At 42.5% G+C, this 19,627-nt stretch overlaps 1 protein-coding gene across 1 annotated transcript; it reads right to left on the minus strand.

Moving 5' to 3' along the window:
- Positions 1-5,219: 5,219 nt before the first annotated feature.
- Positions 5,220-18,931, minus strand: LOC124112344. The gene is made up of 4 exons (XM_046472414.2): positions 18,803-18,931; positions 14,145-14,243; positions 13,879-13,911; positions 5,220-11,463 (listed from the first exon to the last, which is right to left on the minus strand). The coding sequence occupies exons 1-4, from the start codon at positions 18,861-18,863 to the stop codon at positions 8,201-8,203; spliced, it is 3,456 nt and encodes a 1,151-aa protein (XP_046328370.2). The 5' UTR covers positions 18,864-18,931; the 3' UTR covers positions 5,220-8,200.
- Between the last annotated feature and the right edge of the window lie 696 nt (positions 18,932-19,627).

Consider the following 19,627-nt stretch of genomic DNA (forward strand, 5'->3'; position numbering starts at 1 on the left):
TGTTCCATGTATTATGTATTCTGTGCACTCCGTCACCTCCATCGTACCAATACACTCCACAATGTGTGGCCTGCTGTGTTCCATGTATTATGTATTCTGTGCACTCCGTCACCTCCATCGTACCAATACACTCCACAATGTGTGGCCTGCTGTGTTCCATGTATTATGTATTCTGTGCACTCCGTCACCTCCATCGCATCAATACACTCCACAATGTGTGGCCCGCTGTGTTCCATGTATTATGTATTCTGTGCACTCCGTCACCTCCATCGCATCAATACACTCCACAATGTGTGGCCCGCTGTGTTCCATGTATTATGTCTTCTGTGCACTCCGTCACCTCCATCGTACCAATACACTCCACAATGTGTGGCCTGCTGTGTTGCATGTATTATGTATTCTGTGCACCCCGTCACCTCCATCGTACCAATACACTCCACAATGTGTGGCTCGCTGTGTTCAATGTATTATGTATTCTGTGCACTCCGTCACCTCCATCGTACCAATACACTCCACAATGTGTGGCTCGCTGTGTTCCATGTATTATGTATTCTGTGCACTCCGTCACCTCCATCGTACCAATACACTCCACAATGTGTGGCTCGCTGTGTTCCATGTATTATGTATTCTGTGCACTCCGTCACCTCCATCGTACCAATACACTCCACAATGTGTGGCTCGCTGTGTTCCATGTATTATGTATTCTGTGCACTCCGTCACCTCCATCGCATCAATACACTCCACAATGTGTGGCCCGCTGTGTTCCATGTATTATGTATTCTGTGCACTCCGTCACCTCCATCGCATCAATACACTCCACAATGTGTGGCTCGCTGTGTTCCATGTATTATGTATTCTGTGCACTCCGTCACCTCCATCGCATCAATACACTCCACAATGTGTGGCTCGCTGTGTTCAATGTATTATGTATTCTGTGCACTCCGTCACCTCCATCGCATCAATACACTCCACAATGTGTGGCCTGCTGTGTTCCATGTATTATGTATTCTGTGCACTCCGTCACCTCCATCGTACCAATACACTCCACAATGTGTGGCCTGCTGTGTTCAATGTATTATGTATTCTGTGCACTCCGTCACCTCCATCGCATCAATACACTCCACAATGTGTGGCCCGCTGTGTTCCATGTATTATGTATTCTGTGCACTCCGTCACCTCCATCGTACCAATACACTCCACAATGTGTGGCTCGCTGTGTTCAATGTATTATGTATTCTGTGCACTCCGTCACCTCCATCGTACCAATACACTCCACAATGTGTGGCCCGCTGTGTTCCATGTATTATGTATTCTGTGCACTCCGTCACCTCCATCGTACCAATACACTCCACAATGTGTGGCCTGCTGTGTTCAATGTATTATGTATTCTGTGCACTCCGTCACCTCCATCGTACCAATACACTCCACAATGTGTGGCCCGCTGTGTTCCATGTATTATGTATTCTGTGCACTCCGTCACCTCCATCGTACCAATACACTCCACAATGTGTGGCTCGCTGTGTTCAATGTATTATGTATTCTGTGCACTCCGTCACCTCCATCGTACCAATACACTCCACAATGTGTGGCCTGCTGTGTTCCATGTATTCTGGAATTCTGTGCACTCCGTCATCTCCATCGCATCAATACACTCCACAATGTGTGGCCCGCTGTGTTCCATGTATTATGTATTCTGTGCACTCCGTCACCTCCATCGCATCAATACACTCCACAATGTGTGGCCCGCTGTGTTCCATGTATTATGTATTCTGTGCACTCCGTCACCTCCATCGTACCAATACACTCCACAATGTGTGGCCTGCTGTGTTGCATGTATTATGTATTCTGTGCACTCCGTCACCTCCATCGTACCAATACACTCCACAATGTGTGGCTCGCTGTGTTCCATGTATTATGTATTCTGTGCACTCCGTCACCTCCATCGTACCAATACACTCCACAATGTGTGGCCTGCTGTGTTCCATGTATTATGTATTCTGTGCACTCCGTCACCTCCATCGTACCAATACACTCCACAATGTGTGGCCCGCTGTGTTCCATGTATTATGTATTCTGTGCACTCCGTCACCTCCATCGTACCAATACACTCCACAATGTGTGGCCTGCTGTGTTGCATGTATTATGTATTCTGTGCACTCCGTCACCTCCATCGTACCAATACACTCCACAATGTGTGGCCCGCTGTGTTCCATGTATTATGTATTATGTGCACTCCGTCACCTCCATCGTACCAATACACTCCACAATGTGTGGCTCGCTGTGTTCCATGTATTATGTATTCTGTGCACTCCGTCACCTCCATCGTACCAATACACTCCACAATGTGTGGCCTGCTGTGTTCCATGTATTATGTATTCTGTGCACTCCGTCACCTCCATCGTACCAATACACTCCACAATGTGTGGCTCGCTGTGTTCCATGTATTATGTATTCTGTGCACTCCGTCACCTCCATCGTACCAATACACTCCACAATGTGTGGCCTGCTGTGTTCCATGTATTATGTATTCTGTGCACTCCGTCACCTCCATCGTACCAATACACTCCACAATGTGTGGCCCGCTGTGTTCCATGTATTATGTATTCTGTGCACTCCGTCACCTCCATCGTACCAATACACTCCACAATGTGTGGCCTGCTGTGTTGCATGTATTATGTATTCTGTGCACTCCGTCACCTCCATCGTACCAATACACTCCACAATGTGTGGCCCGCTGTGTTCCATGTATTATGTATTCTGTGCACTCTGTCACCTCCATCGTACCAATACACTCCACAATGTGTGGCTCGCTGTGTTCCATGTATTATGTATTCTGTGCACTCCGTCACCTCCATCGCATCAATACACTCCACAATGTGTGGCCCGCTGTGTTCCATGTATTATGTATTCTGTGCACTCCGTCACCTCCATCGTACCAATACACTCCACAATGTGTGGCCCGCTGTGTTCCATGTATTATGTATTCTGTGCACTCCGTCACCTCCATCGTACCAATACACTCCACAATGTGTGGCCCGCTGTGTTCCATGTATTATGTATTCTGTGCACTCCGTCACCTCCATCGTACCAATACACTCCACAATGTGTGGCTCGCTGTGTTCCATGTATTATGTATTCTGTGCACTCCGTCACCTCCATCGTACCAATACACTCCACAATGTGTGGCTCGCTGTGTTCCATGTATTATGTATTCTGTGCACTCCGTCACCTCCATCGAACCAATACACTCCACAATGTGTGGCCCGCTGTGTTCCATGTATTATGTATTCTGTGCACTCCGTCACCTCCATCGCATCAATACACTCCACAATGTGTGGCTCGCTGTGTTCCATGTATTATGTATTCTGTGCACTCCGTCACCTCCATCGCATCAATACACTCCACAATGTGTGGCCCGCTGTGTTCCATGTATTATGTATTCTGTGCACTCCGTCACCTCCATCGCATCAATACACTCCACAATGTGTGGCCCGCTGTGTTCCATGTATTATGTATTCTGTGCACTCCGTCACCTCCATCGCATCAATACACTCCACAATGTGTGGCCCGTTGTGTTCCATGTATTATGTATTCTGTGCACTCCGTCACCTCCATCGCATCAATACACTCCACAATGTGTGGCCCGCTGTGTTCCATGTATTATGTATTCTGTGCACTCCGTCACCTCCATCGTACCAATACACTCCACAATGTGTGGCCCGCTGTGTATCATTTGTCTGAACATATGTTATATTAAATATCAATATTAGTTATTATTTATATTCAAGTATGGAGTTAGTAAATGTAACTGCCTCATGATTATATTCATTAACCCACCTTAGAGCTTGAAGAATAGACAGAAGTTCAGCATTAAATACGGGGAGATTGTCATTTAGGCTGAACACACTTGAGATGTAAACATCTTAAATCCTATATGCCCCAGCAGTTTTAACCAAGGGCGAATCCTTTGAGGCGTCAGTTAATATGTGTGTGAAGTTGGCATAATGTTAAGGTATAAACAACGACACAGCTTTTATAACACTGGGACACATACTGTTGTTAATGGTTGAATTCAGATCACAACAAAGCCCAGGTTTCAGAAGCAGCCGAGGAGCAGCATCTGAAGATGCAGAGGAATCAGCTGGGTTGCAGTGTAAAAACTCCTTAGCAGCAAGTTTCTGAATACTCCAACCAAACGGCACCCTGCCATGTGACCAGTCGCACACAGCATACTCAACACATGCATTAACAATATCATTAGCTGAATTATACTTGGTTTTAGATTTTGGTTTGAGATAATATTTGAGAGACAAAAAATCACATCGAAGGCCTCGAGGCATTTATAAGCATTCAACCTGAAGAGCTCAAACTTGGGTAGTTGCAAAGGCACCAGTGCAGATTCGCAATGCATTTGACTGAATGCGGTCAAGTTTGGATGACATTTGTAGGCAGACACAGATACCTGGCCTGGCAGCCATAGCTGAGCCTTGTATAAATGCAATAATATTGAGGATCTATCATCACCTCACTTCGTTCTGGCAATGCATTTCAGCAGATTTATGACCTTCTTACATTTGTTCACAACATGAGATATATGAGAACCCCATGTTAGTCTTTGGTCAAACTAAGCACCAATAAATTTAAACTCTACATTAAACTCTGCATCTACATGTAATGGCAAATCTGTAAAAAAAAATGTCATTTATCATAATATTGAAAAGCGCGGGGCTAATAACACTACCCAGTGGGGTACCATTTTCAGTCAAATAATGCATACCAGAAACGTCCTGGCCATTGCGAACTTGAAAAGACCAGAAAGAAACGAGCGAATCCATCTGAACATGTTGCCTTTTATTCCCTTTTATTCTGTAATTATAAAAGACGTTCTATCCAGATCATATCATATGCTTTTTTCAGTATCGAGGAAGATGAACAACATATACTCTTTATTGCATGAAGCTCTTTGTGCTTCAGTCTTGTCTCGCACATGATGATCAGTACATGAACGTCCCTTTCTGAAGCATGAGTGCATTTTTGAGACAAGCCTGTTCGGCTGAAAAAATACTTCAATTGATTTGTGACAAATCTTTCCATAATGTTACATAGATTGGAAGTTAGTGATATTGGTCTGTATGAAGCAGGCATAGCTTGGTCGGTCCCTGGTGGTGATACTTGAACAATGATGGCATGTTTCCAGGCCTTAGGAATAGTCCTAGAACTCCAACAAACATTTAACAGATAATTAAAAGAGCAGAATCAGGCATATGCTTACACATCTCATTACATAGGTCGTTTGTTCCAGAAGAGGAATATTAATATGGCACCTTTCAGTTCATCGTTTGAGACTTGGGTGTTTAATTCAGAGCTACAGCCCAACATAGCAGCAAAAATGTCAGGTAAAAATATGGTTTCGAAATTCCTCTGGAAGTTATCAGAGCTGCTAGAAGTTTACTTTTGTTCAGATAGTGCATTAGCCTTCTGGAAATTGGTCACAACAGGTATAGGATAACGGATAAGAGTACCATCAAATACTTTTTTATACTTTTTTTAATAGAAGATGGTGGAGTAAATCTATACAATATCATACTTTAAACTGTTTCTTTTATGCTCACTGGCTGAAAGGGTGGTCACGTGATCTGATATTTGGAGTTCACACAACTGTGAACGGACAGAAAAGTTCACACGATGTGAATTTTTGTGTGTGAAATAGATCGTGTAAACTTTTGCCGGAAATGCACAGAAATGAAGCTAGCATCAGGTCATACAGTAGCTCCATCCCAGGTGACAAGAAATACCAACTAAGCAAAGTATAACAGCACACACGACAAATCTCAAACTCCAAATATAACACGCCCTGACGTTGAATATTAACACAAAACACACAAGTTTCAGGGCATTCCGTTCAATCCCCACCAGTCCATTCCACATCAGTAAACTACAAAGCATGAAATTATAAGAATTAAACGTCAGTTTGAATGGGTTCATGAAGTGTGAACGATTTAAAAGCGCTGGTTAAACTTTCATGAGGTTCACACAGCTTAACCAGTGCTGGCATTCAATTCTTAATTATACTTGAAATATAGTTGCGCCAGCTAGAGCGTTTAGTCGCAACGAACAACACGTTGAAATTCCCTAAGGTCACAGGGAAGTGAAGTATCACAAACCCTAATGTAAGCTTGTTTCCTTACTTTGCTTGCCCTTTCATATTCATCATTCCACCAAACCTTTGGGATGAAAGTGGAACGCTTACTTGACGATTTTCCAATGGTTGCTTGGGATATTTCAATAATGTGTAATGTTATCATTTGAAACATCAACATCTTCATTTATTAGTTTAGATGTAATATGTTTCTCACAAAGAGAAGAGAAATCGGACCAGTTTGTAGTTTAAATTTCCAACGGGGATTGAGTACATTCGAAGATCTAAGCGGACTTGAATTTCAGTGAATACTTGGAAGTGATCACTACCTGGAGAATCTTCTTGGAATACATAGTGGAGCTTCTTGGAGCTAATGTGGAGGATATAATCGAAAGGTCCAGGACCGAAAACACCCGTCACCCAAATCCATTAGGGTCATTTTACTATCATTTACAATCACCAAGTGATCCATCTGAAACGTTGTCAACAACTGTTCTATCGTAGCCTGTTTTATTACTTCCCGACGCAACACTGTGACTTAAAATCGCCACTCATGAAAGAGGGATCATTACCATCCTCTATCAATTTTATCGTTTACATTTGTTTTCCCAGTGTTCTAAACATTAATCACTGTGATAGATTTAGCTTCGTCAAACAAAATCTTACCATCACTGGCTTCAAAAACAGTTTTGGTAACTTGTACTCTTTAAAGGACAAATTTTATTTTACAAATAGTGCACAGCCTCCTCTATGGCGAATCGTGATATTTGGATTGCTCATTATTCAATCCCATGGGAAACTGGTGTAGTCTTTGATATTAAAATTTTCCCTCTGGCCACTGGAAAGGCCCCATGGACCCAAATAACGTCGTGAAGCTTAGAATAATTTGAGATTGTGTAAGATTATCACCATGAGCTAGCAGTCTTTGAACATTCCAGTGAAAAAAAAAGTTAGGAATACAAGAGTTTTATCCATTATTTCTTTTCAACATGTAAACTGTACAAATATCTTTGGCGACATCAAGCAGGAGATACGTTTTAGCAAATGAGACGATTCTATCTATTTGGTCCTCCTTGCTGGTTGGATTGAAGCAGCCAGCAATGAATTCGAACAAAAAGGTCCTAGGTCTACCTAGTCCAATATATGACCCCTGCACTTTACAAGAACAAATAGGAACAGCAGGTGGAACAGGGGAGCACGTGCAGTACGTATCTCAACTGAAGCCCTACTGGGTGGAGGAGAAACAACACTACTGCCTGCAAAGACAGACGAGTAAGAGGTATAAAGGAGTGAACTTAACAATGCGAGTGGCCTCCACATAGAGACTTTTTATCAACTTGGACGCGCTGAATTCGGTACGCAGCACTGTGATTTCCTCCACAATTTCGACTCTTGGACACACTATCAGCCTTCAACATTATGATCCCCATTACAATTTGTACACACTGGACTTTGACTTGTTGCCAAACTGTTGACAATTGTAACACCTAATTGCTGGTAGTACCCAGAAGTGATTGAAAAAATGTAGCGCTCAGGAAGACGAGGTGTGACAAACGTCTACAAAACAGATTGTGATTTCTTATTTTTATCCCTCTTCATATGATTGCAGTGTATCACTGAATCACCCTTTCCAAGTTTTTGCATGAAATCGACTTTAATGGGGTTTTTTTCAGAATATCTCGTGCCAACCAAATTGGACTTAATTTGCAATCGTTTCGTTTCCTCGGCCATCACTGACCGAAAATGATTTTGAAACTAGTTTCGTGCACTTGAGTGTCACATGCTACATGATAACCTGGCAGCAGTTATACCTCTTACGACTGCCTCAACTGCTTCCGTTGTTTTGTCTGTTAAGAAAAGAGCACACTTAATTTATGTTGCAAAGCTCCAAATGTCCGTATGATCTCTTGCTTCATTGACACAACATCTCTGGCACAATTCATTCCTATTTCAATTGTACAAAGGCTTTTACCACCTGGTTCCACCACCGACGATCATAAATATGAGGATTGTCAAAGTAACTTAGTCACACAATAGAACACTGAGGATTATCAAAGTAGCTTAGTCACACGTTGGTAACTCAGATGGAGACAAAAGAGCCTTCACCTCGCCATTTCCCCCTTCAGGTATCAAATCAATGGCTTTGCAACCATTTGAATCCTTTATATCTTTGTCAGCTCCTTTGTCAAGTAGTCGCTTAACAAGCTCACTGGCATCATGATATGCTGCCATATGCAGGGGGGTCTTCCCTTCGGAATCTCTATGATTGATATTGGAAGTCCTGTCAATCAAAGTCATCATCTGGTCCTCGAAGAAGTGCCACAATCCTGAATCTAATGCAAGATGCAGAGGTGTTCTTCTATCACGACTGTTATATAAGTCTGGATCCACATTGGCCTTGAATAGGAACTTCACTACCTCGTCGTGAATGGAGTTTGAATATCTCAGGAATACTGCATGTAGATAAGTGTTGCCATCATTGTCCCTGTCCCTTAAACTCAGACCCCTTTCTACAAGGAACTCAACCACTTCCAAACCTGCTGTCTGTACTGCTGGATAGAGTGCCGTTCGGCCATCATGGTCTCTTGTATCAACATGGACTTTCACTGTGTCTACCAGAAACTGCACCTTTTCCATTGCTTCATTGACCGAAAAGCAAGCATAGTGAAGCAGTGACCACCCATCAACATCAACTGTAGGCTTAGCATGCATTTTATGCAGATATTTCACCATATCCACTTCCCCATATTCCGCTGCAACGTGAAATGCTGTGACACCACCCTCATCTGGCTGATCAACATTGCATCCTTTGCTGCATACAAATTTAAGAACATCTAAGTTGTTGAAAAGGGCCGCTGTGTGTAGAGCTGATTTACCTTCTTCGTCTGTTGCATTTATGTCACATTTAGCAGCTACCAGCTTCTGAACTATGTCAAGACGGTTAGCACGCAATAAAACTGGTTGCGAATCTGATGCACTTTTGTTAACAAGAGCTCCGAATTCAAGAAGTACTGTTACGCATGGTAAGCTGTCCCAACCCACAGCTGAGAGAAGAGGTGTACATCCCTGACCATCCTCCATGTTGACATCAGCGCCTTTCTGTATCAACATTTTCACAGTGTCCACGTTGCCTTGTTGTGATGCTTTAGTCAACGGGGTAAATACTCCAAATATCCTATTCAGTGTCTGGCTGTGCGATGGAATGTTGCCAATGTTCGCACAAAGTTTATCAATAAAATTCAACAACAACTGAATCTTCAGGCAGCTGTCTGTGGTTGATGCTGCAGACAAGCATATGCAGTCAGCAATATTGTCATAGATGCCCTCCGTAATGGTCATATGTTCCAAGATGACGCGTACACACTCGCCACCACCATTTTCACACGCTTTCTGCAGACATTCCTTCAAGTTATGGATTTCAACCTTATGGAATGTGCATTTGTCTATAACTATCTTCAGAGCTACTGGATACACATATCCTGCACATTTATGCACCAACTGAGCTACTTCCTCCATGTCTGGAATGCGATTTAACAACAAGTGGAGTATTTCCTCAAGGCTCTGGCGTCTCTTCTCCATCCATTCCAAGTTGTGATACTCTGTGTTGTTTGTCATCTCTTTGAACAAAGCAGAAAGACATCTGTAACAAAGGTCTTGGCTTCCATCCCCAGCCGTGTCTATGATTCTCTTGACCACGTCCACATTGCCATTAAGAGATGCCAAGAAAACCATATTAAGTCTATCTTGGAAGCCCTCCCATCCTGTTGATATCAAATCAAGCAATCTCATCGATGTCGGTCCATCAACACTTTGGGAGGCTGAAAGTGCTCTAACGCATGGTTCATCCAGAACAGCCCCTTTGTCAAGTAGCATGTTAATTATGTCATTGTGGCTTTGGTAGATAGCACAAATAATAGATTCCTTCAAAACCTTTTCTGGGATATCTGCAGTTTTCAACAGAATGTGCTTGGCCAAGGTGCTTTGCTTCATCGCCATATGAGAAAGGAGAAATGTATAAGTAAATAGGACATGAGGTTCAATCATCTTAGATATGTCTGGGTAGTATGTGACGCTTGAGGCAGTTGTTTTTCTTTTAACTATGGCTTCGCAAACGTCTTGTTCCAATTTTGTCTCCAGATATGGTAGAAATTCTTTGTCGTGTAATGAAGAGTGATTTAGGATCTCACTACCATCTTCAGACAGAAGGATGTTTGTAATTCTGTCGGCAAGGATCTCGTAGTGTTCTTCTGACAAGCGAGTCACAACACCATCTTCTTCAGTCTCATCCCTTTGTGTCCTCACCAGCTCAACGAGCATCTGTGCAGGGCAAATTTTGATGCACATTTCTGGATCCTCATCAGCCAGGTCAAGAAAAACTGCATCATATATCGACTGGTGCTGGAATTCATAACCAATCTTTGTGTTAAGGAGATAGACGCCAGACAGAGTAACAGCTTTACTTGCTATTTGGCCAAACCCCGGAGGAGCCGGAATATCACAGAACGTAGACAACTCTGCTACAAGGTCACTGAAGTTTCTGTCTTTCCTCGATTTTAAGAGTTTGTGTTCTAGAAACCCCTTTTGACTCATCACCAGTAATAACACAAAGTAGCTCAATGGCTCACATTCCTTCAAACAGTCAAGAATTTCTTTCAGACAGACTTGAGGGTTGCGGAAGAAGCTTACTGCCTTTGATGCAGGCAATTTGTTAGATGCAAAGAATGTACAGCATTGAGGAAAACCAAGAGATGTTTTCATTTCTGCAATTTCTGTCATCTCTTTTTCAGATAGCCTGATCTTCCTCCCAAAGTATTTCTCCAGGAGTTTCTGTTTCTCTGAAACCCTGAGCGAGAACTCGCCGTCATCCAGAGTGACGCATTTGATTCGTTTGAATAGTTCGTGTGTCTTCATCTTTTTCTCACACTGGGCACTGATCTCTGGCCTAGAGGTTAAGACAAGGAAGATGTTGCCACTCTCTACTACGGCATTCATGATTTTCAGCACCTTACTCCAATCATCTACCTGGGATTGAAACAGGTTGGAGGAACCAAATATATCGTCAATTAGCACAACATATTTCTCTTTGGGCTTACCCACCGGAATGTCTTTCCACTGTTGGGGAAAAGATAATAGCAAAGGTTTTCTTTCTGTCTCTTTTTCAATCTGTGACAAGAGACTGAGGGCAACCCTAGACTTCCCTGTACCGCTTCTTCCTTTGATAAATACACATCCAGTGTTTTTCAAATGCCTCAAAGCTGACCTTTCTGCATAGGATGATACGTGTTTGTCAGAATCTTCACGTTTTATCATCATTTCTGTAGAATCTGAAAAAAAATAAAATCAAAGCAGATGTTCAACAGCAATGAAGTCTTAACACATGTTCAGGATATATTGTGTGTGAATATAATGGAGGGGAAGGAGCGATCAGATGGCATTTGTGTTTCAGTTACCTTCAGTTAACTGCAGTAATATACTGAACAACAAAGGTTCCTGTGACATTGAATACGATTTAATGCAAAGTTATGTTTTTTAACAAATCTTAAACAATTTCGGTTTGCAACAGATACAAGTCTCCTGTAAGTGTTCAAATGGTTTAATTTGCCATACTGACTTCAGAAAATGCGTGATTTCATAAAAAAAAACATGAAGATGCCAAAATGTCAATTTACAAATCAATAGCGTGTGTGTCCACCTCTGGTTGTGATGCAAGCAACACATCTTCGTCTCATGGAATAGACCAGGCGTCGCACAAAGTCCTGTGGGATATCTGCCCATATCTGCTGGAGCGTCTGTGAAACACGTGGTTGACGTCGAAGGCGCCGATCCATCTCATCCCACATGTGCTCGATTGGTAAGAGATTAGGGGTGCGAGCGACCTGGGGATGACATTCACGTTGTTTTGTTGAATAGGGTCCTGAACAAGTCGAGCAATATGAGGCCAGGCGTTGTCATGTTGAAAGGTCATGCCTGGGCCATGACGACGCAAAAACGGTAGAACAACAGGACCGATGATCTCGTCACGGTAGCGCTATCCATTGAGATTTCCCTCTACCACTATCAAACGGGTCCTCTGTCTTGCTGTAATCCCACCCCATACCATAACGCTGCCGCCCCCGAACCGATCTTCTTCCATGACACAATGATCGACGTAACGTTCACCTCGACGTCGGTACACTCGAATCCGTCCATAACTGTAGCTGAGGTGAAAACGAGACTCGTCAGTGATTAGAACTTGTCCCCACTGCATGGCGTAGACGTAGACGTTGACGGTGGTTTCCTGTCAAAATGGGACGTCTGGCGGGTCTTCTGGCGACAATCTCTGCACATCTGAGGCAACGACGTACGGTTTGTGAAGATATTCGTCGAAGGCCAGGGATGCTTCTTGCAGTCACTGTTGCTGGCTGGAATCGATTTTGTAGGTGTGTTGTTCGAATCCAGTTGTCTTGTCTATTATTGGTTACGCGTGGCCTGCCACACTGAGGATGGTCTCTGACTGCATTCGTCTGTTGTCAACGTTGCCATAAACACCAAATGGTGTTTCTGTGGACGTTAAATTGTCTTGCAACATCAAATTGACTCGATCCTGCTTCAAGCATACCAATGGCTCGCAGACGCTCATTTTCGGATAGGCGTGGCATTTCGTAATGTTGAATAATTGCGTAATTTTGTTGTTTTTCTGAGTGGTTGTTGTCAGCACGATGCTCGACAGTGGATATGGAATTCCGTTAACGCACATGTTTTTATACCCATTCTTGGGTATTGAACTGCATGGGGCTTGCATGGGGCTTGCATGGGGCTTGCATAAAAGTCGACTTTTGCATGGAATGCATGCTTTTCTGTAGCAGTTGCGTTTTTTGTGACTTGATTCCATTCATGTACACTATTGAAAACCAAACTTTACTTGTTTGAAAAATACACTCAAATATTGGTGTCACAGGACCTTTTGTTGTTGAGTATACATGGCTGAACCTTAAAAAGAAAAGAATCAACTTTGCATGGGTTCAAATTCATGAAACTGTTATGATCTTTGGAGTTTTTGGACATGCTTATTGTCTAGTCAGAGTTTGTCCTGTCCAGTGACATAACCTCTAGTATGAGAAAACCCATACCTAATGCACTGTGTCCGTATTCTTCCAAGTTCCGTGCCATTTGATATTAATGTATGGCAGTTGCATTTCGCTTTCGGTCTAATGACCTTATTTCGGGTTTATGAAAACACATCCACTCTGCACCAGGACATAAAAACTGAAGGACCTATGAGTCCTCAGCAAGAAATTGCTTTTCACTTCTTGACATATCTTCCGGGTATGGGACACCTCGTTGTTGTAGCATTTCAAACCCGTTAGGCCTATGACTCATTGATCAATAAATGTTAGTCTCACTACCACTGCACACAAACGACTCATATCGACATCTTGATAACTCCAATCAGGATCTTGATTTTAGGAAGTAGAAGTTCTTAAGATGCAATTACTAAAAATCTACAAAGTTTGGTGGAAAAATAACTGCCAAGAAGCCTTTTCAAAATAGTGTAAACGGTGACCGAGTGCTAACGGCCTTGCCACCGAGATTTGGTAGGGTGTGTCAGAAGAGGAAACCCTTTAACAATAACGCCCATTATTACAGCGATGCTTTCGGATCCTCATATGTCAATAAAAGATTGTGAAGCGGTCACTGTGAAGGTGAAATACCGATGCAACTTTTAAGCAGTCAGATGTCATTTCGTTACGTATACTTACCCATTATGTTCTGCAATGGATAGTTTGGTGTTTCTGGAATGAATATATTTAATCTGTTGTACTACGAGTTTTTCATTTTAAATATACGAGCCGTTTGTGAAACATGTTTTGACGTTTACTGTGAGCTTTATTCAGTGTTTGGTAAAATCTTGATGGAAGTTTGTTTGGTCAATTTTGACAGTCTATCATGCTTAACTGTATATGTGGAGGATATGTGGATACTATCGACAAAGATCGGTAGGAGCATGACTGATTTCTGAATTTACCATAGTTTGTTTCCTGCAATGTGATAGTCGAGTCCTTGATGTTGTATAGGTTCGGCCCGTCAGACAAAACCACCGGGGCCTCCACTTGTGTGTTGTTAGCTGGAAAGTAAGTATATCATAAGCATGTTGTTACACTATATCTTTGCCGTTAGCATATCGCTAACATGTTGCAATCATATTGTTAGCATCTCCTATGCATGTTAACACCATAAAACATACAATTAGCTTGCCGTTAGCATGTCTTTAGCATGTCGTTAGCATATTGTTAACATGTCAGTAGCACGTTCCTGGCATAGCATGTTGTCAGCATGTTGGTGGTATATGGTTAGCATGTTGACATGTCAGTGGCATGTTGATAGCTTGTCAATAGCATGTTGTTAACTTGTCAATAGCATGTTGTTAACTTGTCAATAGCATGTTGTTAGCTTGTCAGTAGCATGTTGTTAGCTTGTCAGTAGCATGTTGTTAACTTGTCAATAGCATGTTGTTAGCTTGTCAGTGGTATGTTGTTAGCTTGTCAGTGGTATGTTGTTAGCTTGTCAGTGGTATGTTGTTAGCTTGTCAGTGGTATGTTTTGAGCTTGTCAGTACCATGTTGTTAGCTTGTTAGTACCATGTCGTTAGCTTGTCAGTAGCATGTTGTTAGCTTGTCAGTGGTATGTTGTTAGCTTGTCAGTAGCATGTCGTTAGCTTGTCAGTAGCATGTTGTTAGCTTGTCAGTGGTATGTTGTTAGCTTGTCAGTAGCATGTTGTTAGCTTGTCAGTAGCATGTTGTTAGCTTGTCAGTGGTATGTTGTTAGCTTCTCAGTAGCATGTCGATAGCTTGCCAGTAGCATGTCGTTAGCTTGTCAGTAGCATGTTGTTAGCTTGTCAGTGGTATGTCGTTAGCTTCTCAGTAGCATGTCGTTAGCTTATCAGTAGCATGTTGTTAGCTTGTCAGTGGTATGTTGTTAGCTTGTCAGTGGTATGTTGTTAGCTTGTCAGTGGGATGTCGTTAGCTTGTCAGTAGCATGTTTATAGCTTGTCAATAGCATGTTGTTAGCTTGTAAGTAGCATGTTGTTAGCTTGTCAGTAGCATGTTGTTAGCTTGCCAGTACCATGTTGTTAGCTTGTCAGTGGTATGTCGTTAGCTTGTCATTGCTATGTCGTTTGTTGTCAGTAGCATGTTGTTAGCTTGTCAGTAGCATGTTGTTAGCTTGTCAGTAGCATGTTGTTAGCTTGTCATTGCTATGTCGTTTGTTGTCAGTAGCATGTTGTTAGCTTGTCAGTAGCATGTTGTTAGCTTGTCAGTGGTATGTTGTTAGCTTATCATTGGTATGTCGTTAGCTTGTCAACAGCATGTTGTTAGCTTGTCAGTGGTATGTCGTCAGCTTGTAAGTAGCATGTTTATAGCTTGTCAATAGCATGTTGTTAGCTTGTCAGTAGCATGTCGTTAGCTTGTCAGTAGCATGTTGTTAACTTGTCAGTAGCATGTCGTTAGCTTGCCAGTAGCATGTCGTTAGCTTGTCAGTAGCATGTTGTTAGCTTGTCAGTAGCATGTTGTTAGCTTGTCAGTACAATGTTGTTAGCTTGTCAGTACCATGTCGTTAGCTTGTCAGTAGCATGTTGTTAGCTTGTCATTAGCATGTTGTTAGCTTGTCAGTGGTATGTTGTTAGCTTGTCAGTACCATGTCGTTAGCTTGTCAGTACCATGTCGTTAGCTTGTCAGTAGCATGTCGTTAGCTTGTCAGTGGTATGTTGTTAGCTTCTCAGTACAATGTTGTTAGCTTGTCATTGCTATGTCGTTTGTTGTCAGTAGCATGTTGTTAGCTTGTCAGTAGCATGTTGTTAGCTTGTCAGTAGCATGTTGTTAGCTTGTCATTGCTATGTCGTTTGTTGTCAGTAGCATGTTGTTAGCTTGTCAGTAGCATGTTGTTAGCTTGTCAGTGGTATGTTGTTAGCTTATCATTGGTATGTCGTTAGCTTGTCAACAGCATGTTGTTAGCTTGTCAGTGGTATGTCGTCAGCTTGTAAGTAGCATGTTTATAGCTTGTCAATAGCATGTTGTTAGCTTGTCAGTAGCATGTCGTTAGCTTGTCAGTAGCATGTTGTTAACTTGTCAGTAGCATGTCGTTAGCTTGCCAGTAGCATGTCGTTAGCTTGTCAGTAGCATGTTGTTAGCTTGTCAGTACCATGTCGTTAGCTTGTCAGTAGCATGTTGTTAGCTTGTCATTAGCATGTTGTTAGCTTGTCAGTGGTATGTTGTTAGCTTGTCAGTACCATGTCGTTAGCTTGTCAGTACCATGTCGTTAGCTTGTCAGTAGCATGTCGTTAGCTTGTCAGTGGTATGTTGTTAGCTTCTCAGTACAATGTTGTTAGCTTGTCAGTACCATGTCGTTAGCTTGTCAGTAGCATGTTGTTAGCTTGTCATTAGCATGTTGTTAGCTTGTCAGTGGTATGTTGTTAGCTTGTCAGTACCATGTCGTTAGCTTGTCAGTACCATGTTGTTAGCTTGTCATTAGCATGTTGTTAGCTTGTCAGTGGTATGTTGTTAGCTTGTCATTAGCATGTTGTTAGCTTGTCAGTAGCATGTCGTTAGCTTGTCAGTGGTATGTTGTTAGCTTGTCAGTAGCATGTTGTTAGCTTGTCAGTAGCATGTTGTTAGCTTGTCAGTGGTATGTTGTTAGCTTGTCGGTAGCATGTTGTTAGCTTGTCAGTAGCATGTTGTTAGCTTGTCAGTAGCATGTTGTTAGCTTGTCAGTGGTATGTTGTTAGCTTATCATTGGTATGTCGTTAGCTTGTCAACAGCATGTTGTTAGCTTGTCAGTGGTATGTCGTCAGCTTGTAAGTAGCATGTTTATAGCTTGTCAATAGCATGTTGTTAGCTTGTCAGTAGCATGTCGTTAGCTTGTCAGTAGCATGTTGTTAACTTGTCAGTAGCATGTCGTTAGCTTGCCAGTAGCATGTCGTTAGCTTGTCAGTAGCATGTTGTTAGCTTGTCAGTACCATGTCGTTAGCTTGTCAGTAGCATGTTGTTAGCTTGTCATTAGCATGTTGTTAGCTTGTCAGTGGTATGTTGTTAGCTTGTCAGTACCATGTCGTTAGCTTGTCAGTACCATGTCGTTAGCTTGTCAGTAGCATGTCGTTAGCTTGTCAGTGGTATGTTGTTAGCTTCTCAGTACAATGTTGTTAGCTTGTCAGTACCATGTCGTTAGCTTGTCAGTAGCATGTTGTTAGCTTGTCATTAGCATGTTGTTAGCTTGTCAGTGGTATGTTGTTAGCTTGTCAGTACCATGTCGTTAGCTTGTCAGTACCATGTTGTTAGCTTGTCATTAGCATGTTGTTAGCTTGTCAGTGGTATGTTGTTAGCTTGTCATTAGCATGTTGTTAGCTTGTCAGTAGCATGTCGTTAGCTTGTCAGTGGTATGTTGTTAGCTTGTCAGTAGCATGTTGTTAGCTTGTCAGTAGCATGTTGTTAGCTTGTCAGTGGTATGTTGTTAGCTTGTCGGTAGCATGTCGTTAGCTTGTCAGTAGCATGTTGTTAGCTTGTCAGTAGCATGTCGTTAGCTTGTCAGTGGTATGTTGTTAGCTTGTCATTAGCATGTTGTTAGCTTGTCAGTAGCATGTTGTTAGCTTGTCATTGGTATGTCGTTTGTTGTCAGTAGCATGTTGTTAGCTTGTCAGTAGCATGTTGTTAGCTTGTCAGTGGTATGTTGTTAGCTTGTCATTAGCATGATGCTAGCATGTTATTAGCATATTGTAAGAAGGTCAATAGAACGTCGCTGGCATATCGTTAGCATGTTGTAACTATGTCGTTGGTGTGTTACAGTATAAGAATGTCGTTGGATGCACGCTCTTGATATTCCTTCAGCATGTCGTGAGCTTATTGTTAGTATGTCAGTAGAGGTGTGGTGAGGTGAAATGGGGTTTGGCGTTTAAGATTATTGCAGTTATATTGGACGTCAATAGTGTGTGTGTGTGTGTGTGTGTGTGTGTGTTGTGTGTGTGTGTGTGTTGTATGTGTCTGTCTGTCTGTGTGTGTGTGTGTGTGTGTGTGTGTGTGTGTGTGTGTGTGTGTGTGTGTGTGTGTGTGTGTGTGTGTGTGTGTGTGTTATTGTACTACGCCAGACTAAAGACGGTTTTATCGTGGTAGCCGACTGAGATACCTTGTCGCAGTTAAATCCCGGATACCCTACTGTGACACAATACACTGAACAGAGCCAACTAGTCCTTGTCTTATCCCTTAATGTCAGAGAGTCAGACAGGGCAACAACAAATACCATCTTTCTTTTGGCATCACTAGGCTGTGGGATCGAACCACCGACCTTCCGCTCTCTGGGCAGACGCTCTGTTGTCTGGATATCGGTTTAACTGAATTTGTATTTGCATGTCAGCGTGACCGGAAGTTCGAAGTCAGTAAATCTAAATTTCTGAATGTTCATTACGTCCACATGTCAACAGGGCTAGATATCTATGCATGTATAGATGGCAGTTTGTCCACATGCTAGCAAGTCTCAACGCCAGTGCGTCTAACTATTGGTATGTATAAATGTTAGTATGGCGGAAGGTCAGTATGTCCTTGTATGAACATGCCTTAACGCTTATCGGATCGCCAAAAAACACACATTCCAAAAGGGACAAAAACGAAAGTGCACATTTCAAAAATAACTATACGCTGACCTGAATCCACCCTCATCCTCTTGATAACTCCACATCCCGATGTACTCTCAACGACCTCCATAGCCTGTCTGCCCTGTCAACAGTTCACCTGCGTCAGGCTACCCGCTACACCTGTCGCCAGGAGGTAAGGGGCACAGTTTTAACAAAACATGCGGGGCATCTATTGTTTGTTTTCTTTCGTGCACTAGCAATAGCATGATTCCGGGCCCGGCTAAATTGAGGATCGGGTGGTAACGATGGTTCATTGTGTGCCATCATAACCTGACTGCATGCAGGTGGATCGATGTCCATGCTTAGTGGAGTCATATCCCTGGAATCCGTGACCGCTTTGTTCCTACCTTTTTTATGATGGATTTGTTTAACTGACATGTTTAACTAAAAAATGAGCTCCCTTGATCCCCTGGAAAATGACGGCTAACTCTGCCAGATCGCAAAATTCAAAATGGCCGTCGACGCCATTTTGAATAGCATGAACTAGTATATCTCTGGAAGAATATCAGCCACAGACACATATAAGGTGTCAAATTCCGCTAATTTGAACATGATAAATCCATTGGAATCGTTATTTTTTACACTAGAAGCAATTCTGACCTTGAATTCGAAGATGGCCGCCGGCTGCCATCTTGAAAAACATATCATATCATATCATATCATATCATGGGTCGTTTTCTTGCTGAAAAATCCAAGAATTTCCATAGAATACTAGAGCAGATGGAAGTAAATGTCCCTCGAGAATATCTGTGTCCCGCTCACTGTTCATATTCCCTTCAAATACACACAGGAGCGTTGCCCCTAACACAGATATTCCACCCCCACGTCAAATTT

The sequence above is a fragment of the Haliotis rufescens genome, unplaced genomic scaffold (genome assembly GCF_023055435.1).
Source record: "Haliotis rufescens isolate VD_foot unplaced genomic scaffold, xgHalRufe1.0.p SCAF_8, whole genome shotgun sequence".
Taxonomy (NCBI): Eukaryota; Metazoa; Mollusca; class Gastropoda; order Lepetellida; family Haliotidae; genus Haliotis; species Haliotis rufescens.

What these genes read in the sequence shown, in the direction of transcription:
- LOC124112344 (XM_046472414.2), bottom strand. Translation starts at nt 18,863, where the DNA reads ATGGAGGTCGTTGAGAGTACATCGGGATGTGGAGTTATCAAGAGGATG. An exon ending in GAGGATGAGGGTGGATTCAG is followed by an intron (nt 14,244 to 18,802) that starts GTCAGCGTATAG and finishes CTTACTTTCCAG; the next exon opens with CTAACAACACACAAGTGGAG. An exon ending in ATTGCAGGAAACAAACTATG is followed by an intron (nt 13,912 to 14,144) that starts GTAAATTCAGAA and finishes TATTCATTCCAG; the next exon opens with AAACACCAAACTATCCATTG.